Source organism: Anas acuta, chromosome W (genome assembly GCF_963932015.1).
Source record: "Anas acuta chromosome W, bAnaAcu1.1, whole genome shotgun sequence".
NCBI lineage: Eukaryota > Metazoa > Chordata > Aves > Anseriformes > Anatidae > Anas > Anas acuta.
In genome coordinates, this window is record NC_089016.1 from 2,562,485 (window position 1) to 2,586,293 (window position 23,809).

At 49.7% G+C, this 23,809-nt stretch overlaps 4 protein-coding genes across 5 annotated transcripts in view; 1 reads left to right on the forward strand and 3 right to left on the reverse strand.

Annotated features, from left to right (window-relative positions):
• Positions 1-23,809, reverse strand: part of LOC137847094 (antigen WC1.1-like) — a 433,117-nt gene that overhangs the window by 214,967 nt on the left and 194,341 nt on the right. The window lies entirely within an intron of this gene.
• On the forward strand, positions 1,895-5,803 carry LOC137847337 (olfactory receptor 14A16-like). Its single transcript, XM_068665621.1, has 3 exons — positions 1,895-1,991; positions 2,678-2,920; positions 4,824-5,803. Exons 1-3 carry the CDS (start codon positions 1,895-1,897, stop codon positions 5,801-5,803), a joined length of 1,320 nt encoding a protein of 439 aa, XP_068521722.1.
• LOC137847338 (olfactory receptor 14C36-like) lies at positions 14,883-15,677 on the reverse strand. The gene has a single exon (XM_068665623.1). The coding sequence runs from the start codon at positions 15,675-15,677 to the stop codon at positions 14,883-14,885; it is 795 nt and encodes a 264-aa protein (XP_068521724.1).
• Positions 19,673-23,265, reverse strand: LOC137847339 (olfactory receptor 14C36-like). Its single transcript, XM_068665624.1, has 2 exons — positions 22,829-23,265; positions 19,673-20,639 (listed from the first exon to the last, which is right to left on the reverse strand). Exons 1-2 carry the CDS (start codon positions 23,263-23,265, stop codon positions 19,673-19,675), a joined length of 1,404 nt encoding a protein of 467 aa, XP_068521725.1.

A 23,809-nucleotide genomic window follows, 5' to 3' on the forward strand; every position in this document is an offset into this window, starting at 1 on the left:
TGTTCTGCTGGCCATTCATCTTTTGATGCAGCCCAGGATGCAAACTTCACAATGTTTTGCACACCCCCAACTTACATGTCATTGGAGGCAGGATGAGAAACTGAAACCCTTGATGCTGTGCAGACATGGTTCATCGATATGTGAATATCTAATATGTAACATCTAACATAAATCTACCTTTTTTTTACTGGAAAGCCTTTGCCCCTTGTCCTATCACTACATTCCCTGGTAATGAGTCCTTCCCCAGGTTTCCTCTAGGCTCGCTTTATGTACAGGAAGGTTGTTGTAAGGTATCCCCAGAGCCTTCTCTTTTCCAGTAAATAATAATGATAATGACAATCATCATCATCACCATAATTCTCCCAGTCTCCTCTCTTAACAGAAGTGCTCTAGATCATTTTTGTGGTCCTCCTCTGCACCTGCTCTAAGTCCATGTGTGTACTAAGCTGAGCTGAGACATGAAAAAAAAAAAAAGATAGGAATATATTTAGCTATTTAAACAACACTAGCAAAATCTGTTTTTGTCTTTTATTGGTGGTGTGAAGAACATTAGGAAGTATGGCATCTGCCTTCATATTGACCGGTTACACATGATGAAGCACTGCAAATAGCTAAACATCTGCCTGTCAATGGGAAATGGTGAATAATAAGTTTTGGTTTTTGTTTGTTTGTTGTTTGGTTAGTTTGTTGTTGTTGCTTGTATGCACATCTAGCTATTAAACTGTCTTTATTCCAGCCCACTTTTTTTTTTTTTTTCACTTTTAGTCTTCGGTTCTTTTCAAAACATCTCACTAGGTAGGAGGAATGAGCTCGTAGACCTGTGCTGCTTAGCTGCCTACCAGGTTTAATCCACCACACAACTTTACTGAAGTCAAAGTGTATCGATATCCACTGCTCTGTCCTCTTCTTCTAGGCCAGTCATTTCATCGGGGCATTTCCTGTCCCAGTTGGTCAAGAGTGACTTCCCCTACATGAAGATATCCCAACTGCTCCTGATGATTTTATTGTAGTTCCTGTGTCTGGAACAGGGTTCCAGGATGAGCTGCTCCATCACCTTTCCAGGGATGGAGTGGAGCCTAAGCAGCCTGCACTTCCCTGGGCCCTCCTCCTTGCCATTCTTGCAGCAAAGATGGACATTTGCTTTCCTCCAGTCTTGGGGCACTTCTGCTAGTCACCAGGATTGATCCAAGATGACCAAGAGTTACCTTGCAAGGACATCAGCCAGCTCCTTCCACTCTGGTGGGTGAATCCCATCAGGTCCAATAGAATCATAGAATCTTAGAATGGTTTGACTTGGAAGGCACCTTATAGATCACCCAATTACAATCCCCCTGCCAAAGAAGCTGAACAGAGCTGGCCACTCTTTAAGAATGTTCTCCTTAGAGCAAAGGAACTCTTCATCCTCCTGCATAAGAAAGTGGGCAGGGAGGGCAGACAACTGGGGCAGCTCAGCAAGGACCTGATGGTCAAACTGAGGCACAAGAAGGAAATGCACAGGCAGTGGAAATAGAAACATGTGGCCAGGGAAGAGTACAGGGATGCAGTCCAGATATACAGGGATGGGATCAGGAAAGCCAAGGAACAGATAGAACTGAGCTTGGCAAGGGATGCAAAGAATGACAAGAAGGGATTCTAGAGGTACATTGGCCAGAAAAGAAAGGCGAAGGAGAGTGTGTCCCTTCTGACGGATGAGAAGGGTGAACTGGTAATAGCAGACATGGAGAAGGCTGAGGTACTCAACAATATCTTTGCCTTGGTCTTCACTGCCAGTCAGGCTTCCCAAGTCTTTCGTTTCCTTGAACCTGTAAATGGAGGCTGAGGGAGTCAAGTCTCATCCGCTGTAAGTGAAGAGCAAGTTTGAGACCACCTGATGAAAGTAAAGACATACAAGTCTATGGGGCCTGATGACTTGCATCCCAGGGTCCTGAAGGAACTGGCTGATGCAGTGGCCAAGATTCTTTCCATCATATTTAAAAAGGTCTGGCAGTCAGGTGACTGGAAAAAGGGAAACATCATTCCCATTTTTAAAAAGGGTAGAAAAAGGACACGGGGAACTACAGACTGATGAGCCTCACCTCTGTGCCTGACAAGATCTTGGGAAATCACAGAATTTCTAGGTTGGAAGAGACCTCAGTATCACCGAGTCCAACCTCTGACCTAACACTAGCAGTCCCCACTAAACCATATCCCTAAGCTAAGCTCCTCCTGGAAGGTCCTCCTGGAAGCAATATCAAGGCAGGTGCAAGAAAAAGAGAAAGAAAGACGTGATCCAAGACAGCCAGAATGGCTTCACTGAAGGCAAATCATGCCTGACCAATCTGCTGGTTTTCTACAATTAACTGACTGCATCAGTTGACAAAGGAAGACTGACCGATGCCATCTACATGGACTTCTGTAAGGCATTTGACATGGTCCCACATGACATCCTGGTCTCCAAATTGGAGAATCCATCCTGGTCCAAATGTCTGCACCAGAAACTTACCCTCAACATGCTCTAGGAGTCTCTTGAATTGCTTGAAGGTTGAACCACTCAGTGGGTAAGGAATTGGCTTGAAGGTCACACCAAGAGAGTGGTGGTCAATGGCTCCATCTGCAAGTTGGAGGCAGGTGAAGAGAGGTTTACCTTGGGGGTCTCTTCAAGGACTGGGACTATTGAAAATCTTTATCAATGAAATAGACGGTGGGGTTGAGTGCACCATCAGCAAGTTTGCAGATGACATCAAGCTGAGAGTGCAGTTGATTGAACAGAAGGAAGAGAAGCCGCTCAAAGGGACCTGGACAAGCTTGAGAAGTGGGCCCAATGTTAACATAATGATGTTCAACAAGTCCAAAAGCAAGATTCTACACTTGGACCAGGGCAATCTCAGCCATGAGTACAGACTGGGAGAAGAAATCATTGAGAGCAGCTCTGCAGAGAAAGGTCACTCATGGAACAAATACTTTTTCAGATATGAGGTATGATAGTGCTGGAAAAGAGTTTCCTTCCTCAGTGGAGGGAAAAAACATTAGTGATTGTTTCAGTCTGTTTCATACTGGATTCCCCTGGAGGCCCAGGGACTTGTCAAGAGCTCCCTGTGCTGATGAGCTGCGCTGGGCTCATGGGGCCAAGGGGAGCTCCTGGCGAGCGGGCAGCACTGCAGAGAGACAGCTCTGCCCAGGAGCAGCTCCTCTGCACAGCACAGCAGCAGGGCTGGGGGCACTGCCTGCAGGGGACAAGGGCAATGAGAGAAAGGAGGGATATGTTAAAGGCAGTGTGGAGGGGGGGATGCCGAGAGCTCACAGTGGGAGAAATCTTCACAGTCTTGAGCAGGGTAAGTCTCTGGCTGCAGGGCAATGCAGCTCTTGTTTCTGGTGCCATCTGCAGATTTGCTGTCAAATCCCACAGCCTATGGGAGCTTTCAGGAGGACTCTCAGAGTTTTTTTTTGGATAAGAGGAGAATGACAAGGTCCAAAGCAGGGATTACCTGCCTAAGCTGTCAGAGGGACAGGAGATGAGGTTTCTTTCGCATAGGGCCAGCTGCAGGAGTACATCCGGCGTGCAGGCAGGGGTGCCCAGGGCTGTGGTGCAGAGCAGGGTCCCTGCTGTGCCCCAGGGGCTGTGTGCTGGGACAGGGCCTCTGCTGCCTGCCATGCTCAGCACTCAGCCTGCCTGGGAAGCTGCCTAGGGTGCTGCGGGGAGAAGCTGTGGGTGGAAGGAGCCCCCCCCCGGCAGGGCAGGAAAGGGCAGGGTCCTGTTGGTACACTGAAGCTACTGTCGCCCAGAGGCTGCTGCCTGGGGAAGGCTTCTCAGAGCTACTTAGCACCCCCAGAACACCTCAGAGTAGATTCCTCAAAGGAAAGTTCAGAGGAAGAGTTTCTTGAAGACAAATATTCTGTGCTTTGAGATTTCTCCTCCTGCTTTGTGGGTGGCAGTTAGAGATGGAATTTATTCCTCCCTTTGGATGAAGGCACTGAGACCCCAGTTATTGTAAGTTATTGTAAGGTCTTTTAGGTCTGAGCTGCTCCATAGCCTTTGAAAACATGGACATATCCCTGAAAATTACCCTGGGACAGGAGGCGTCTACAAGGCAGATGTGAGTACACTGTGGATGGGATGGGTCTGTGAGCAATGGCACAGAGGAGATATGGGGACAGGGAAGAAGATCCCAGCAGGGACAGATTGAGGCAGGGGCAGGGAGGAGAGAGGGAACTGCCTGAAACTCCAAGGGAGAGGGGATTCAGGCACTCCCTGTCAGGCCTGCAGTGTGGGCACTTTCTCTGCAGCAGCCCCCTGCTCTCCTCTGACACCCAGCACAGCGTCTGCCCTCTGGGGCTTTAGGGCATGAGCCACCTCCTCCTCAGATGGACTTCCAGAAGAGGAGAGGAGCCTGTGTCCTGCAAGGTGATATGCAGTTATCAGTATTATAAGAGTACTTGCCCTGCAGTGTCACTTCTCTAGGTGCATGCAAGCTTGGTAAGCTAAAGGCTTCCCTACATGCCCATCTCCCTTTCTGTCTGTCAGCAGGTTGGACCACTGCAATGTTCTTTCTTATTTCTAAACCTGTGTGTGGTTCTCCCACTGTCTTTGTCTGGGGTGCAGGTGGGTGTAAGTTTCTGTTCTGACACCGAATGTAAAGGCCTTGCCCTGAGGGTGTCTTCTTGGGAACAAACTGCTCAAGCTTCATCTTAAAATGATAGGTATGGTGTCATTGAGTTGGGAGGGTGGGAGAATGAGCTCACATATTCCTCATTCTGCTCTGGGGACAGTGATTTCTTTTAGAGAAGCAGGCGGGTTGCTCAGGGAAGTTAGCCTAACTTTTCTCTGTTTTTTCCTCCATGGACAGGCAACCATGCCCAGAGGCAGCAAATGTCCAACAGCAGCTTCCCCACCGAGTTCCTCCTCCTGCCATTTGCAGACACACGCCAGCTGCAGCTCCTGCACTTCGGGCTCTTCTTGGGCATCTACCTGGCTGCCCTCCTGTGCAACGGACTCATCCTCACAGCCGTGGCCTGCAACCACCGCCTCCACACCCCCATGTACTTCTTCCTCCTCAACCTTGCCCTCCTTGATCTAGGCTCCATCTCCACCACTGTTCCCAAAGCCATGGCCAACTCCCTGTGGGACACCACAACCATTTCCTATGCAGGCTGTGCTACCCAGGTCTTTATTTTTGCTCTCTTTCTCACAGCAGAGTTTTCTCTCCTCACCATCATGGCCTATGACCGCTACATCGCCATCTGCAAACCTCTGCACTATGGGACAATAATGGACAGCAGAACTTGTATCATCATTGCAGCAGCTGCCTGGGGCATTACTTTTCTCTATTCTGTGCTGCACACTGCCAATACATTTTCCCTTCCCCTCTGCCAAGGCAATGTCCTGGACCAGTTCTTCTGTGAAATTCCCCAGATCCTCAAGCTCTGTTGCTCCGATGCCTACCTCAGAGAGGTTGGACTTCTTGTGATTAGTGCCTGTTTAGCATCTGGTTGTTTTGTTTTCATTGTGCTGTCCTATGCGCAGATCTTCAGGGCAGTGCTGAGGATGCCCTCAGAGCAGGGACGGCACAAAACCTTTTCCACATGCCTCCCTCACCTGGCCGTGGTCTCACTGTTCATAAGCACCGCCACATTTGCCTACCTGAAGCCTTCCTCTATCTCTTCCCCTTTCCTTGATCTTTTGCTGGCAGTTCTGTACTCGGTGGTGCCTCCAGCAGTGAACCCCCTCATCTACAGCATGAGGAACAAGGATCTCAAGGATGCAGTTAGTAAACTGATTTTGGGGAGGTTGTACAGTACTCATAAAGATCCCTTCACTCTTCAGTGATGAATCTCAGTACATCCCCATCCAGGCTTGTGTTTTGGTCATTCTTCTTATTATTATATACTTTTTTCTTTATTCTTTATGTCTGTGTAGTGGGTTTATGTGGCAAGGTTTTGGTAGCAGTAGGCCACAGGGGTGGCTTTTGTGAGAAGGATCTACAAGTTGCCCAGTGTTTGGTATGGGCCCCACTGCTGACCAGAGCTAAGCCAATAAGTGATGTTGTTTTGCACCTCTGTTAGAGCAGATCTAAGACATGGATAAAAAACACTGTGATACACAGCAGCTGGGAGAGTGAGAGGAGTTAGGAACAGCCTTGCAGGCACCAAGGTCAATGAAGAAGGAGGGGGAGAGGTGCTCCAGGTGCTGGAGCAGAAGTCCCCTGCGGCCTGTGGTGAGGCCCATGGTGAAGCAGGCTGTCCCTCTGCAGCCCATGGAGTACCACGGTGGAGCAGGGTTCCACACTGCAGCCCATGGAGGAGACCACAGTGGAGCAGGTGGCCCTGCACCGATGGAGGCTGCTGCCTGTAGAAGACCCCTGCTGGAGCAGATTCTGGGCCGGACCTGTAGCCCGTGGAGAGGAGCCCATGCAGGAGCAGATCATCTGGCAGGAGCTGCTGTCGATGGGGGACCCAGGTTGGAGCAGTTTTCTCCCGAGGGATAGACCCTGTGGTACGGACCCATATCTGGAGCAGTTCTGGAAGAGCTGCTGCCTGTGGGAAGCCCACGCCAGGTTAGTTCATCAAGGACTGCATCTCATGGGAGAGACCCCACAGCACAGGGAACGAGAGTGACCAAGAAGAAGCAGCAGAGAAGAAGCGCTGTAGACTGACCATAACCCCCATTCCCCAATTCTCCTGCCCCATTCGGGGGGAGGAGGTGGAAGAGGGTGGATGAGGGAGGGGAAGGTGCTTTGGATTTCTTTCCTTTGTTTCTCACTTCTCTAGCTTGTTAGTAATAAACAATAAATCTTACTGTCTCCCTATGTCAAGACTGTTTTGCCCATCATAATCATTAGTGCATGATCTCCTTGTCCTTATCTGAACCTTTGAACCCATTTCGTCGTATTTTCTCCACAATCCTCTTTGAGGAGGGGGAGTGAGGGAACAGTTGTGGTGGAGCTCAGCTGTTTTTGCCCTTTGCATTCCTACATAAATATTTTTATTCCCCCTACTTCTATAAATGAATGAACGAGTTCTGTGCCATATGGAGGCTGCATAAATGTGCATTTAACACTGTGAGTGAGTCAGTGAAAACTCTCATAGCATCTCTAAGAAAATGGAATTACCCGAGTTCACATTCTGAAGGCTGGGCTTTCCTTCCCAAACAAGTGCCAAGAAAAGGCCCAAAGCATTGCTCCCCAGAAGGGTCTGTTCCTGCTTCTGTTCAGGAGGGAATTATCATTGTCACATTGTGACCTGTCAGAGACCCAGGGCTAGATTTAAAACTCACCCATGGGTGTCTGCTCACAGCAGAGACAGCAAATGGTCACTGCATTATGTAGCCAGGGCTGTTCCCACATCTGACCTGTCCTTCAGGAGGGGAATCTGGAGCTGCCTTAAGAGACCAGGTTATGTCCAGGGACAGTAGAGCATGGTGTGGGCAGTGACTGCAGCCTCCATGAATGTGAGAGATTTCCCACTGTGTGCTCAGCCACAGGGAAAGAACTAAAGCCAGGTATTCACAGGGAACCTGTGACTCTGCAGTCTCAAAGAAAAGAGTGGCACCCTGCAGGCAGAGGGAAGGGAGCTGGGGACTGATTCATTTTCTCCTTCGTGAAGTACCTCTGCCTGGTCCAGCCCAGTGATCCTGGCTGTCTGCTTCCCACCCTGACTAGGACAGCCATGCAGATTCACCCCACAGCACCACAGCCCATTTGCTCTACACAGCAGCACCGTCAGCTTGGGTATGTACATATGGGGAGCATGGGGACTTTGGCTTAATGACCACACGGACACCAGGGTTCTTTAAGGACCAGTAACTGCTACTCCTTTATTGAAGACATAACTTCAGCTCTCCTATTGATAACATGACTTCAACTCTCTTATTGAGGACAGACTCCCTTCTTATACCATTTGCTCTACAGCAGTACTTTTCCACTATTCATCGGTCAACAACTTTGCCTGGCAACAGCAAACACCCAGCAACTTCCATGTCTTAACAGCTGGAGAACAAGCAGTCTGAGACAGCAAGGTGTCTCCTGAATGACACTTCTTTGTTCCTTCTAAACACTTTACATTCCTCATGGTCTCAGTCCAATGTTATCATCAACCATGGGTCTTGTCGACCCCCATGGCCACACTACCACAGGGGACAGCCATTCCCCTGTGCCCAGGGGGAGCTGATCTTTGAAATCTGACCAGCTCCATTCTTCTGCTGCCATCAGTAGCTATACTAGGGGAACAGACACCAAGACGGTGGATCAGCACTGGGTCATGGGCCCAGAGATTTTCTCGGTACCCAGCTGCAGAAAGCACTGACCAACCTGATCTACCTATAGAGCTATCACTGCTCAGAGAAGATGATGGTAGTGGACACATCCAGAGCTTCATTCTGACTCAAGGAAAAAGGGGCTGGACTATGGAGTTAGAGTGTGTGACAGTCCTGTGTTTTGAGGCCTCTGAGGATGGTGTTTGTAATTCCTGCTCATCAAGGGTGCCTGGTGAGTGGGATAATTCTCAAAATGAGATTCTTCCCAATGGGAACCTGAAGTACAGTTGGTACAAGGATACTACAGAAAAGTTCTCAGAAACACTGTCAGACATTCCAGAATGACTGAATCACAAATTAGTTGGAGCTGGAAACAGTCTCTCTCCATGTTTATTGTAAGCCCCCTTGTTTGAAAACCAGAGTACGGTTTCCTGTAGAATTTTGGACTACAAAGCTGGTGAAGGGCCTGGACCATAAGTGCCTTGAGGAGCAGCTGAGGGAAGTGGGGTTGTTTAGTCTGGAGAAGAGGAGGCTCAGGGGAGACCTTACTGCTCTCAACCACTACCTGAAAGTAAGGTGTGGGGAGTTGGGGGTCAGTCTCTTCTTGCAGATAGCCTGCAATAGGATGAGAGGGAATGGCCTCAAGTTGCTCCAGGAGAGGTTCAAGACGGAAATTAGGAGAAATTTCTTCTCAGACAGAGTGGTTAGGCATTGGAACTGATTGCCCAGGGAGGTGGTAGAGTCACTGTCCCGGAGGGAGGGGGACAGGGGTCACTATCCCAGAGGGAGGGGAGGTGTTAGAAAATGTTGGATGAGCTACTTAGGGACATGGCTTAGTGGGTAATATTGGTGGTAGGGAGGCAGTTGGACCAGATGATCTTGGAGGTCTTTTCCAACCTTGCCGATTCTGTGATCCTATGACTCTCTACTCTAGGTCAGACAAGCCCAACTCTCTCAGCCTCTTTTTATGGGAGCATTGTTCCAGCCCTCTGATCATTTCTGTGGATGTCCTCTGGACCCAGTTGAAGTCCTAGGTCCTAAGACTAATGAGTGTGTTGTGCCCGGGCCACACAGATGGATGCAGTACTCCAGGTGGGGTCTCTTGAGAGTAGAGTAGAGGGAGAGATTCACGTCCCTCAACCTGCTGGTTACGCTGCTTTTGATGCAGCCCAGGATATGGTTGGTTTTCCAGGCTGTAAGTGCATGTTGCTGGCTCATGTCAAGCTTTTCATCGACTAGTACTCCCAAGCCCTTCTCCATAGCGCTGCTCTCAATCCACTCATCACCTACTCAGCACTAATGTTTGGGATTGCCCTGAGCCAGGTGCAGGACCTTGCACTTAGCCTTGTTGAACTTTACAAGGCTTGCACGGGCCTATCTCTCAAGCCTGTCACGATCCCTCCAGATAATATCCTTTTCCTCCTGCATGTCAACTGCACTGCCCAGTGCTGGGAATGGTGGTTGTGAGGGGCTGCTCTGGGACCACCGCCCTTGGGGCAGCATCTGCCAGGATGTCCAGAGAACAAGGGCAGAGAACATCATAAAAAACAACAGATATTTATAGATGTATGTATATATACACATATATGTGCCTATCACCATATTAATGTATGGTATTCTTTGATATATTCTATTATATTACATATTGATATATTCTTTGGAACCACTCTGATGGCAGGGTTCAGAACAGTTGACTCTGGTTCAACTTGTGGTGGAGCAAAAGCCCCAGGTGCCTTTGCATGGGGCTGCTCTCCAGTATCTCTTGCCAAAGAAGAGCCAAAGACACCACCAGGAAGAAGGAGGCCTTGCCACCACTTCCCCACAGGTTCTGGAGCAATTCAGAGGGTGTTGGTGCAATGGGGACAGTGGGGAGTGGCCAAGAAGATGAGCCTGATGCCATCTTGGCCGCTGCATGCCAGGGGGCAGTTGGCAAAGGGGTGTCTTATGCTGTCTTTTCCAAAGACCTATGGCTCAGCTGGGCCCACAGAATGAAGCCTCAAAGCAGTCTGATGCTCTGGGGTCCATGGAGTGGAGAGCTGCACTAAAAAGGAGTAGCCTTCCATGTGCAAAAGTCACAAGCTGCCCCCTCCTGTGGGAGCACGGGCCATCACCATTGCTGTTCATTAGTATTGTAGTATTATAATACTATCACAACTGATTGTTCATTAGTATTTTTCCATCCTGGCCATGGTTCTGAGAAGGCAATTTTGGAATTTTCCACTATGACTGCTCTTCTGGTACCTCCCTGAATGTACACTTCTGGTACTCCTCAGAGCCTGGGCTACAGGGTCTGAGATGTGATCAGGGAGTGCCTGTTCTCATTCAGCTGTCTTAACTGTTGCTTAATGGAGGACTGATGTGACAGGAGGTAATTCTGAACCATAGCTCAGCTGGGGAAAAGCTACTCCAGCACCCTCTTCTCCAGTCACTCTATCTTTAAGAGGAAGCACTTGACTCGTGGTCAAACTCAGATTCCTTGCCACACTGTTCTTGGTCTCCAGTGTGATCCACCCTTTCCCCATGAGAGATTTCAAGGGGAACCTGTCACGTGCTGCCCTGCCAGGGAGGAGGCTGAGGGTGCACATGGAGTTGGGAGAGGACCCAGTGAGGACAGCTGACCTGAACTGACCACAGGGATATACTGTGCCGTAGGATGCCATGCTCAGTAATTAGAGCAGTGGGGAGAGAAGGAGGAGGGGGCATGTTCGGAGTAATGGTGTTTGTTTTCCTGAGAAGTCATTACATGTGATGGATGCTGCTTTCTTGGAAATGGCTGAAAATCTGCCTGCCAATTGCAAGTACTGAATGAATTCCTTGGTGTACTTTAGGTATCAATATCAGGAAGGAAATTCAAGAGGTTTCATAGAATCATAGAATCATAGAATATCCTGAGTTGGAAGGGACCCTTAAGGATCATCAAGTCCAACTCTTGACACCGCACAGGTCTACCCAAAAGTTCAGACCATGTGACTAAGTGCACAGTCCAATCTCTTCTTAAATTCAGTCAGGCTCGGTGCAGTGACCACTTCCCTGGGGAGCCTGTTCCAGTGTGCAACCACTCTCTCTGTGAAGAACCCCTTCCTGATGTCAAGCCTAAATTTCCCCTGCCTCAGCTTAACCTCGTTCCCGCGGGTCCTGTCAATGGTGTTAAGGGAGAAAAGGTCTCCTGCCTCTCGACACCCCCTTACGAGGATGTTGTAGACTGCGATGAGGTCTCCCCTCAGCCTCCTCTTCTCCAGGCTGAACAGGCCCAGTGCCCTCAGCCGTTCCTCGTACGACTTCCCCTCCAGGCCTTTCACCATCTTCGTAGCCCTCCTCTGGACACTCTCCAACAGTTTCATGTCCTTTTTATACTGTGGTGCCCAGAACTGCACACAGTACTCGAGGTGAGGCCACACCAACGCAGAGTAGAGCGGGACAATCACCTCCCTTGACCTACTAGCGATGCCATGTTTGATGCACCCCAGGACACGGTTGGCCCTCCTGGCTGCCAGGGCACACTGCTGGCTCATATTCAACTTGCTGTCTACCACGACCCCCAGATCCCTCTCTTCTAGGCTGCTCTCCAGCGTCTCATCGCCCAGTCTGTACGTGCAGCCAGGGTTTCCCCATCCCAGGTGCAGGACCCGGCACTTGCTCTTATTGAACTTCATGCGGTTGGTGATCGCCCAGCTCTCCAACCTATCCAGATCCCTCTGCAAGGCCTTTCCACCCTCAACAGAGTCCACAACTCCTCCAAGTTTGGTGTCATCAGCAAACTTGCTCAAAATACCTTCTATTCCTACATCCAGATCGTTTATAAAAATATTGAAAAGTACCAGCCCTAAAATGGAGCCTTGAGGGACCCCACTGGTGACCGCCCGCCAGCCTGACGCAGCGCCATTCACCATAACCCTTTGGGCCCTGCCCGTTAGCCAATTGTTCACCCATCGTATGATGTTTTTATTTAGCTGTATGGTGGACATTTTGTCCGGTAGGATCCTATGGGAAACCATGTCAAAAGCCTTGCTGAAGTCCAAAAAAATCACATCAGCTGGGTGATCTTATCATAAAAGGAAATCAGGTTAGTTAGGCAGGTTTAATTCCACATCATCGAGAAGAAAAAGAGAGGGGAAGAAATCAATAAAGCTCTATTGTCTGGTTTCACAAGTTCTCTGTTAGGAAAGGGAAACTCCTACAGCATATGGGATGTGAGATTTGTTAAGTGATCCCTTTGGGAAGCTCATTTTGTTTGTTTGTTTCTTTCTTTTTGCCTCCTCCTGGAGGCAATGTTAAGGCACATGCAGGACAAGAAGGTGATCTGGGACAGCTAGCATGGTTTCAACACGGGTAAAGCATTCCTGACCAATCTGTTTGCCTTCTATGAAGGAATGACTGAATCACTAGACAAGGGAAGACTGACCAATATCATCTACTTGGACTTTTGTAAGGTCTTAGACATTGTCCCACATGACATCCTAATCTCTATTTCCCAATCAGTGGGAAATTCACTAGACCATCACAACTTTTAAAACATAATGGATAGGGGCTTTTCAACTTCGTCTGGTTAGAGCAACATTTGCTGATTAGGAATATGTACATGGCCTAACATGAATGTTTTCCCAGAGTGCTTTAGGAGCGTCAGCCTTACCTGAACCCCTCTCACCTCTTCCAAATCTTTCCTTTCTCTTAGCCAAGCCCCTCTTCTCTGACCAAAATCTCCCGCCTTTATTCCCCCATCTTTCCTCTGACTTCCCCAAATGTGTCACCCTGTTGGGGGCAGCTTTCTGATGGCCTTTATGACCTCAGAGGCTCTGCCTCCCCGCTGTTGGCCAGACAGGTGCTGGGACAGAAGTGACCTCACAGCCAGCATCCACAGGGCTACAAGGAGCTGTTGCGCTCATGAGGCCAGCCCACCCAGGAGCACTGGGTGCAGGTGATGCCCTGCACAATCCCTCAGGTTCTCACTTCAGTGCCTGGTAAAATTGTGGAGAAGATTGTTCTGGGAGCTATTGAAAAACACATAAAGGACAATGAAGTTTTGGTCAGAGCCAATATGGGTTCACTAGGGGAAGGTCATAACTAATAAACTTAATTTCCTTTTCCACAAGGTCACCAAGCTAATTGACTAAAGGAACCCAGTCAATGTAATCTTCCTGGATTTCAGTACAAATTTCAGTACTGTCTCTCACAGTAACCTTCAGGCCAAAATGACCAGAATACAGTTAGAGAAAAGCGTAATAAGATGGGTGAACAGTTGGCCAATGGGTCAGGCCCAGAAGACTCTTGTAAATGAGGTTATATCAGGCTGGTGGCCAGTCACTAGTGGGGTTCCAAAGGACTTCATTTTAGGACCAGTCGTCTTCATTTTTTTAATAAATGATTTGGATGAAGGACTTGAAGTTTTTTGAGCATGTTCAGGGATGACACCAAATTGGGTGGAGCTGTTGACTCTGTTGAGGGTGGTGAGGCCTTGCAGAAAGATCTGGACAATTTAGAGAGCTGTGCAATCACCAACCACATGAAGTTTAACAAGAGCAAGTGTTGGATTCTGCACCTGGAAAGGGGCAACTCTGGTTATACATACCAACTTGGGGACAAGATGCTGGAAAGCAGCTCCACAGAAAGGGATCTGGGGATATTGATCAACAGCAATCTGACCAAGAGCCAGCAGTGTCCCTTGGCTGCCAGGAGGGCCAACTGTATCCTTGGGTGCACCAAGAACAACATTGCCAGACAGTCAAGGGAAGTGGTTGTCTCACTCTACTCTGGCTAGAACCTAGAGCTGGGAAAGGTGGTTGTGAGGAACTGCTCTGGGACCAGTGCCTTGGGGCAGCATCTTCCAGGATGTCCCCTGTTCTGCTGGTCCTCTCTGTCTCTGCCCAGAGGCCAGCCCAGCCTATCCCCTCCCCAGCTCTCCAAATCTCCCTGTCCTCCTCCCAGCCCAGCAATCTCTATGGGTGCTGGAAACCAACAAGCAAGAGCAGAATCATCCATCACTACCTTAATGCTCATCCTTGGACTCTGATCTCACCCTCATGTGCCCACAGAGAAACGAAGTAAGGAGAATCGCTCAAGTCTATTCCTTAGTAATATCCGTGACTGCACCTTTGGGAGAAGAGCTGAGCCTTAAGGCACTGCCCTCAGCAGATCCCCTTTTATGCTGGAGAGGCTGGTGCAGAGCCAGTTGTGCTAGAGAAGTACCCCTGGCCTGTCCCTGCCTGTAGACATTGGACTACCCCACAGCAGCACGGTGAGAGCAATCAGTCCTCACAGCAACACAAGGGTTTAGAAGGGAAGTGAAGAAGAACAGCTCAGGAAAGGCCAAGCTGTTTGGCTCCCAGGCATTGCTGCTGTGCCAGGACTCTTTTTCCCACCACTTCTGCACACAGCCAAGTGCCCCTGCAGCTCCACAGTGGTCTCAAAAGAAGGATCTCAGGAGAACAAGTCACTGTAGGGACGTTCCTTTTATTAAAAGATTCAGAAAGCCTGGATCCTTCTTTACACCAAGTCCCTGAGTCACATGAAACAGGTAGACACTGAAATGGAAGGTGACGAACAATCATATATCTTTGTTAATAACTTTATCACAAGGAATGTAAAGAAAAAAAAAAATAATAATAATAATATATAAATAAATAAATAGAGAAAAAATAACATCCGGGACAGAAATGTGTTATGAGTGATCTGCGGAAGATAGGTAGTATATAGCTTCTGAAAAACATCCAGTCATCACTTTCCATACTGCTTCCTTCAGCTCCTTGTTCCTCATGCTGTAGATGAGGGGGTTCACTGCTGGAGGCACCACCGAGTACAGAACTGCCAGCAGAAGATTAAGAGAGGAGGAGGACGTGAAAGGGGGCTTCAAGTAGGCAAAAAAGGCAGTGCTGATGAATAGGGAGACCACGGCCAGGTGAGGGAGGCATGTGGAAAAGGCTTTGTGCTGGCCCTGCTCTGAGGGGATCCTCAGCACAGCCCTGAAGATCTGCACATAGGACAGCACAAGGAAAACAAAACAACCAAATGCTATTAATACACTCAGCATAAGAAGCCCAACTTCTCTGAGGTAGGCATGTGAGCAGGAGAGCTTGAGGATCTGGGGAATCTCACAGAAGAACTGGTCCAGGGCATTGCCTTGGCAGAGGGGAAGTGTAAAGGTATTGTCAGTGTGCAGCACAGCATAGAGAAAAGTACTGACCCAGACAGCTGCTGCCATGTTGACACAAGTTCTGCTGGTCATTATTGTCCTGTAGTGTAGGGGTTTGCAGATGGCAACATAGCGGTCATAGGCCATGATAGTGAGTAGGTAAATTTCCGCTGTGAGAAAGAGAGCAAACGTAAAGACCTGGGTGGCACAACCTGTATAGGAAATGGTCCTGGTGTCCCAGAGGGAGTTGGCCATGGCTTTGGGAACAGTGGTAGTAATAGTGCCCAGGTCGATGAGGGCGAGGTTGAGGAGGAAGAAGTACATGGGGGTGTGGAGGCGGTGGTCGCAGGCTATGGCTGTGAGGATGAGGCCGTTGCCAAGGAGGGCAGCCAGGTAGATGCCCAGGAAGAGCCCGAAGAGCAGGAGCTGCAGCTGGCGTGTGTCTGCGAATGGCAGGAGAAGAAACTCTGTGGGGAAGCTGCTGTTGGACATTTGCTTCCTCAGAGCCTGGTTGCCTGTCCATGGAGGAATAGAGAGTGACATGTTAGAGAGACTTCTCTGAAGAAAAATTCCACCATGTACCACTGAAACCTCCTCAAAAAGACTCACTGCCTCTTTCCTGTGAGCTCTGTATTTTTTCTGTCCAAGCATGCCTTGATGATGAGGCATAATTATGTGTTTTCAGGAGGAATCCATAGTGCTTTACAGTATCTAGTAAAGTGTACCAGAGACGGATCTCCAGTGCCCACTGGCCAGAGACATTTCCCTGTTTGCAGGTGCTGAACAGGACATCCAATAGTCTTTCAAGAAACAGTGAAGGTGGTGTTGGTGCTGCCCATAAGCTAAAGGGTATGGAGTGAAATTGTGGGTTTCCTCAAAGACCTACAGATCAGTGTAATGGTCTCTGCGCTTCAGTCTCTGATACAAACCTGACAACTCCATTATCATCCCTCTGGTTGCCCTTCAAAGTAGGAAAGCAAGACCAGAGAACCCAGAGAGTGCCTTCCCTTCAGATACTGCAGATGTTCATTTTCCCTGTCAAGAATGTCCCCCAGAGATGCCCCTAGGGGTGCTGTGGAACTGTGAGCAGCCTGCTCCAGCGAGCAGCCTCTGGGCACCAGCAGGACCCTGCTCTGCCATGCTTGGGGGGCTACTTAAAGCGACAGGTTCTCCTCGCAGTGTCCTGGACAGTTCCCTGGGAAGGCTGAGTGCTGAGCATGGCAGGTGGCAGAGGCCCTGCACCAGCACACAGCCCCTGGGGCACAACAGGGACCCTGCTCTGCACCACAGCCCTGGCCACCCCTGCCTGCACCCCGGCTGCGCAGCCTGCAGCCGGCCCCAAAAGAAGAAACCATCATCTGCTGACCTTCTGACAGCTTTGAAAAGTAATCCCTGCTCTGGAGCTTCTCATTCTTTTCCTATTCAAAGAAACTCTGAGAGTCCTCCTGACAGCTCCCATAGGCTGTGGGAATTGACAGCAAATCTGGAGATGGCACCAGGAACAACGGCTGCATTGCCCTGCAGCCAGAGACTTACCCTGTTCAGGGCTGTGAAGATTTCTTTCGCAGTGAGCTCTCAGCATCCCCCCTCCACACTGCCTTTAACATCTCCCTCCCTTCTCTCAGCTGCCCTTGTCCCCTGCAGGCAGTGCCCCGAGCCCTGCTGTGCTGTGCAGAGGAGCTGCTCCTGGGCAGAGCTGTCTCTCTGCAGTGCTGCCCGCTTGCCAGGAGCTCCCCTTGGGCCCAGGAGCTCGGCCCAGCTCATCAGCACAGGGAGCTCTTGACAAGTCCCTGGCCCTCCAGGGGAATCAACTTTGAAACAGACTGAAGCAATCCCTGTTGCTCCTTCCCTCTACAAGTTAAAGAAACTCTTTTCCAGCACTGTCATTCCTCATACAGGAAAAGTATGTGGCCCAGGAATCACCTTTCTGTGCCCTGGTTTTAGGCAGGACAGCCATCCAAGGACAGAGAGGGATCTCCATCTCCCCTCCTGAGGGAAGAGTTTCAGCTGAGTCAAGCAAGGCATCTCATTCTTTGCAGTCCAGAAGCTAGGAGGGGGCTCAGCTGTTTCCCATGCCTCACACAAGCCCACAGGAGTTGGGATTCACAGAATCACAGAAGCATCTAGGTTGGAAGACACCTTCAAGATCACCAAGTCCAACCTCTGACCTAACACTAACAAGTCTTCCACTAAACCATTTTACTAAGCTCTAAATTGAAACGTTTTTTAAATACCTCCAGGGATGGTGACTCCACTACTTCCCCAGACAGCCCATTCCAATGCCTAACAACCCTCTCAGTAAAGAACTTTTTCCTAATATCCAACCTAATATCCAACTGGCAGAAGAGCAGACTAAGCCACTCTCCATCATTTATCAGCAGTCCTGGCTATCAGGGGAGGTTCCAGATGCTAGCAAATGTGACGCCCATCTACAAGAAGGGCCAGAGAGTAAAATCGGGAAACTATAGGCCTGTTAGTTTGACTTCAGTACCAGAGAAGCTCATGGAACACATTTTCTTGAGTGTCATCATGTGGAACTTACAGAGCAACAAGGTGATTAGGCCCAGTCAGCATGGATTTATGAAAGGCAGGTCTTGCTTAATGAACCTGATCTCCTTCTATGACAAAGTGTTGTGCTTAGTGGATGAGGGAAAGGCTGTGGCTGTTGTCTACCTTGACTTCAGTAAGGCTTTTGACACCGTTTCCCACAGCATTCTCCTCAAGAAACTGGCTGCTTATGGCGTTGGCTGTCATATGCTTCGTTGGGTTAAAAGTTCTCTGGGTAGCCAGGCCCAAAGAGTTATGGTAAATGGAGTTAAATCCAGTCGGTGGCTGGTCTCTAATGGCGCCCCCAGGGCCCAGTATTAGGGCCATTTTTATCAATGATCTGGATGAGGGGATCGAGTGTACCCTCAGTAAGTTTTCAGATGACACCACGTTAGGGGTGTGTGTCGATCTGCTCGAGGGTAGGAAGGCTCTGCAGGAGGATCTGGATAGGCTGCACCGATGGGCTGAGGTCAACTTCATGAAGTTCAACAAGACCAAGTGCCGGGTCCTGCACCTGGGGAGCAATAACCCCAAGCAGAGCTACAGGCTGGGAGATGAGTGGTTGGAAAGCTGCCTGGCGGAGAAGGACCTGGGAGTATTGGTTGATAGTTGGCTGAATATGAGCCGGCAGTGTGCTCAGGTGGCCAAGAAGGCCAACGGCATCCTGGCTTGTATCAGAAACAGTGTGGCCAGCAGGACTAGGGAAGTGATTGTACTCAGCTCTGGTGAGGCCGCACCTTGAGTACTGTGTTCAGTTTTGGGCCCCTCACTACAGGAAGGACATTGAGGTGCTCAAGCGAGTCCAGAGAAGGGAAATGAAGCTGGTGAGGGGTCTGGAGAACAAGTCTTACAAGGAATGGCTGAGGGAGCTGGTGTTGTTTAGCCTGGAGCGGAGAAGGCTCAGGGGCGACCTTATCACTTTCGTTAGGTACTCTACAGAAGGCTGTAGCAAGGTGGGGATCTGTCTATTCTCTGACATGCCTGGTGATAGGATGAAGGGGAATGGACGAAAGGGGAGGTTTAGGTTGGATGACAGACCCCGGACAGCTGACCCAAACTGGCCAAAGGGGTATTCCATCCCATCTGACATCATACTAAACAATATATAAGGGTAGCTAGCGGGGGTGGGGGGCAGGCTGCTCGGAGTTAGGCTGGGCATCAATCAGCAGGTGGTGAGCAATTGCATTTTGCATCACTTGTTTCGTACACATTACTAGTAGTAGCACTACTATTATTATTATTATTGTTGTTGTTATTATTATTATTATTATTATTATTATTATTATTATTATTATTATTATTATTTTCCTGTCTTAATAACCTGTCTTTATCTCAACCCACAGGCTTCACTTTCCCGTTTCTCCCCTCCTTCATGGAGAGGGAGGAGAAAGGGTGAGCAAAAGGTTATGTGGTGTTTATTTGTTGACTGTGTTAAACCACAACACTCCTCCATGTGGCAGCTGGGTTCTGGGCCCTGAGCCCCTCCTGCATGCTATGGTTGCTCCCCCAGCTCCAGAGCAGGTGGAAGCAAACAGGAGCTGAGACCAATGAAGTTCTCGTGGCTTCTTTTTTATCTGTATCTATAGAAGAGGCCCAATCATAGCTCCATATGATGATTGTCTCAAAGTAAAGCACAAAATAACAGGTAGGAGGCTAAGAATAAGCTTCTGTAGATCAAAGCAAGAAATGGAAGAAAACTGCAATAAGAGAAAACAAAGGAGTATTAAAGAAAACAAAAGGTTTTCCTCAGTTTCTGAAATAAAGTAGGAACTTTAAGGCACATTATTGATTTGAAGAAGGATGTATTCCAAGAATTTCCAGACTGCATCCTTGAGCACCTTATTCCTCATGCTGTAGATGAGGGGGTTCACTGCTGGAGGCACCACCGAGTACAGAAGTGACACCATGAGATTTAGAGTTGGGGAGGAGAGTGAGAGGGGTTTCAGGTAGGCAAACATGATGGTACTGAGAAACAGGGAGACCACAGCCAGGTGAGGGAGGCACGTGGAAAAGGCTTTGTGCTGGCCTTGCTCAGAGGGCATCCTCAGCACAGCCTTGAAGATCTGCACATAGGACAGCACAATGAAGACAAAACAAACTAATGCTAAGGAAATACTAAACAGAAGTGTCCAAACTTCCCTGAGGTAGGCATCTGAGCAGGAGAGCTTGAGGATCTGGGGGATTTCACAGAAGAACTGGTCCAGGGCATTACCTTGGCAGAGGGGCAGGGAAAATGTATTGGCCGTGTGCAGGACAGCATTGAGAAAGCCACTGCCCCAGGCAGCTGTTGCCATCTGGGCACAAGCTCTGCTGCCCAGGAGGCTCCCATAGTGCAGGGGTTTGCAGATGGCAATGTTGCGGTCATAGGCCATGATGGTGAGAAGATAAAATTCTGCACCAAAAAAGAATAAGTAAAAGAGGACTTGTGCAGCACATCCTTCATAGGAAATGGTCCTGGTGTCCCACAGGGAATTGGCCATGGCTTTGGGGACAGTGGTAGAGATGGAGCCCGGGTCGAGGAGAGCAAGGTTGAGGAGGAAGAAGTACATGGGGGTGTGGAGGTGGTAGTTGCAGGCTACAGCAGTGAGGATGAGACCGTTGCCCAGGAGGGCAGCCAGGTAGATGCCCAGGAAGAGCCTGAAGTGCAGGAGCTGCAGCTGGCGTGTGTCTGCGAATGGCAGGAGGAGGAACTCACTCACAGAGCTGCTGTTGGTAATTCTCTGACTTTGACAAGGCTGTCTGTTGAAGAGGAGAAGACAAAACAAAGTTAGAACAGAATTCTCTGAGGAAAACTTAATGCAAGTCTTATAGCACCCCCAAACTGAGCCTCTCTCTTAGCACGAGAACTGTTCTGCAGCTCTCTTGCTTGAGCTGCAGCTAGTGTTGGCTGAGGGAGGCACTGGGAGCAGGGGCTGCTTTGGGCTCTAGAGGAATCCTTCCTACTGTGCAGCACGAGGGAAAAAGGAACATAGGGGAAACCGGTTCAGTCCACCTCTCAGATCATTGAGCTTTGTAGTGCTCTTGCAAACATCTCCGACCACAGTGCAAAGCAAAGTAGGATTTTCTTTGCTTTATTTTCTAGTAGTTACCCCTGTAATGATTAGGACTACCATCATGCTCAGGTGTTTCCCTGAGAAGAAACTGGAGGCAGCTGAGAGCAGAGAAGTCCCAGTCTAAATGGAGCTTGGCAGAATCCTCACCTTGTCTCTGGGTGCCGGACCACAAACTCAGCCCTTCCCTCCTAGCTAGGGGTGCAGAGGCCTCACTCCAGGTGCCCACAGACAGCCATCCAGCAGCACAGACATGACCTTAGCATGGAGGTGTCTTCTCCTTGGGGCACCTTGGTACTGAGCCAGAAGGAGCTTGGGAGTTTCTCCTCATCTGGGCTCTGCCTGCTGTGCTGGCCATGCCTGCCCCACAGCCCATGGGCTACAGGGGGAGAGGAGGCCAGGGAGGGGCTGCTCCAGGGGAAGGCGTCTGCACTGCAGGGCATGGCCGTGAGGTGCCCGAATCCCCCCTGCCATGGCATTTCTGGCAACAGCTCCTTCTGGTCACCTGCCCCTCTCTCTGCTGCCTGCAGCTGTCCCTGCCAGGAGCTGCTGCTCTGTTCCCACCTCTTCTTTCCCCCTGCCCGTGCTCACAGACCCCATCCCACATGGCTGTGCTCAGTGCTGCCCTGCAGCACCCTGCCACCAACAGGGCCCTGCCAAGGGGCACCTCCAGGGCTGCAGGAGCTACGGGGCAGCTGACAGAGAGCCCGGCATGGCCAGCCAGGGCAGGGTGTTCTGGGATGACTGGGGGCACCTGGTTTAGGGCACTCCAAGGGGCTTCTGCCAGACTTCCTCATCTCGCAGTGCAACCCAGGAGGAATCTCAAAGCCTACTGCATTGCCCACTGCCCTCCCAGAAACAAGACCCAGCAAGAGACCCTTCCAGGACCTGTAGCTGCATGACCCTGCAGCCAGAGACTTACCTTGTCAAGGGCTGTGCAGATTTCTCCTGCAGTCAGCTCTCAGCATCCTCCCACTCTTAACTGCCTCCAAGCTCTCTCTCCTTCTGTCGTCTTCCCATGCCACCTGCAGTCAGGGCCCCCAGCCCTGTTGTGTTGTGCAGAGGAGCTGTTTCTGGGCACAGCTGTTTCTCTGCATCAGGGGCCTCTTGCCAGGAGCTCTCTCTGTCCCAGGTGCCTGGCCCAGCTCAGCAGCAGAGGCCCAGCCCAAGGCATTGGAATCACCCCTCTGGTGGCTTTGGTGATGAGCTCATGAACCTCAGACACTGAGTGAAAAGTGAAGAACTCTCTCAAGAAGTCCAAGTCAGATGTAAGTTTCCTGGAGTTTCCTTCCAAGGGCCAGAACTGACATAGCCTCCCTTGGAGCTCATTAGAGCTAAACAGTGGAGGCAGTGAGGCCAAGGAGGCAAAGGCAATGTGAAATTGACACTGATCTTTGGAAAAACTGGATATGTTTCACCAAGCACAAAGGCTGAGCCTTGATCCCTGGCCTCTGGGAAGGGAGATCCTTTCCCTTTACATTATATATTGCTCAGGGATCTTCCTGGAGATGGGGATGTGCATTGCCAATAGCAGGACAGTGGTGCGACACCTCCAACGTATTGATGGCATCATTGAGTGGGCTAACACAGAAGAAGTATTTGAGAAGGGGAAGAAAATAATTCAAATCCTTCTGAAAGACGATTTTGTTGTAAAAAGGTAAGGTCATAGAATCATAGAATTATAGAATATCCCGAGTTGGTAGGGATCCATAAGGATTATCAAATCCAACTCCTGGCACTGCATGGGTCTGCCCAAAAGTTTAGACCGTGTGACTAAGTGCACAGTTCAATTGCTTTTTAAATTCATAGAGGCTTGGTGCAGTGACTATGTCCCTGAAGAGCCTGTTCCAGTGTGCAACCACCCTCTTGGTGAAGAACCTCTTCCTGATGTCCAGCCTAAACTTCCCCTGCCTCAGTTTAACACCATTCTTGCGGGTCCTATCACTGGTGTTTACAGAGAATAAGTCACCTGCCTCTCCACTCCCCCTCATGAGGAAGTTGTAGACCCCAATGAGGTCCCCTCTCAGCCTCCTCTTCTCCAGGCTGAACAGGCCCAATGACCTCTGCCACTCTTCATAAGTCTTCCCATCTAGGCCTATCACCATCTTCTTTGCCCTCCTCTGGACACTCTCTAACAGTTTAATTTCCTTCCTGTACTGTGGTGCCCAGAACTGCACACAGTACTTGAGGTGAGGCCAGACCAACGCAGAGTAGAGAGGGACAATCACCTCCCTTGACCTACTAGCGATGCTGTACTTGATGCACCCCCGGATACCGTTGGCCCTTCTGGCTGCCAGGGCACACTGCTGGCTCATATTCAACTTGCTGTCAATCACACTCCCAGGTCCCTCTCTGCGGGGCTGCTCTCCAGTGTCTCATCGCCCAGTCTGTACGTATAGCCAGGGTTGCCCCGTCCCAGGTGCAGGACCCGACACTTGCCTTTGTTAAACTTCATGTGGTTGGTGATCGCCCAGCTCTCCAATCTGTCCAGGTCTCTCTGCAAGGCCTTTCCACCTTCAACTGACTCTACAACTGCTCCAAGTTTGGTGTCATCAGCAAATTTGCTCAAAACACCTTCTAGTCCTACATCTAACTCATTTATAAAGACATTGAAGAGGACTGGCCCTAAAATGGAGCCTTGAGGGACCCCACTAGTGACCATCTGCCAGCCAGATGTGGCCCCATTTACCACAACACTTTGAGCCCTGCTCGTTAGCCAATTGCTCACCCATCGTATGATTTTTGTTAAGTTGTGTGCTGGACATTTTGTCCAGTAGGATCCTATGGGAAACTGTGTCAAAAGCCTTGCTGAAGTCCAAAAAAATCACATCAGCTGGTTTCCCTTGGTCAACAAGATGG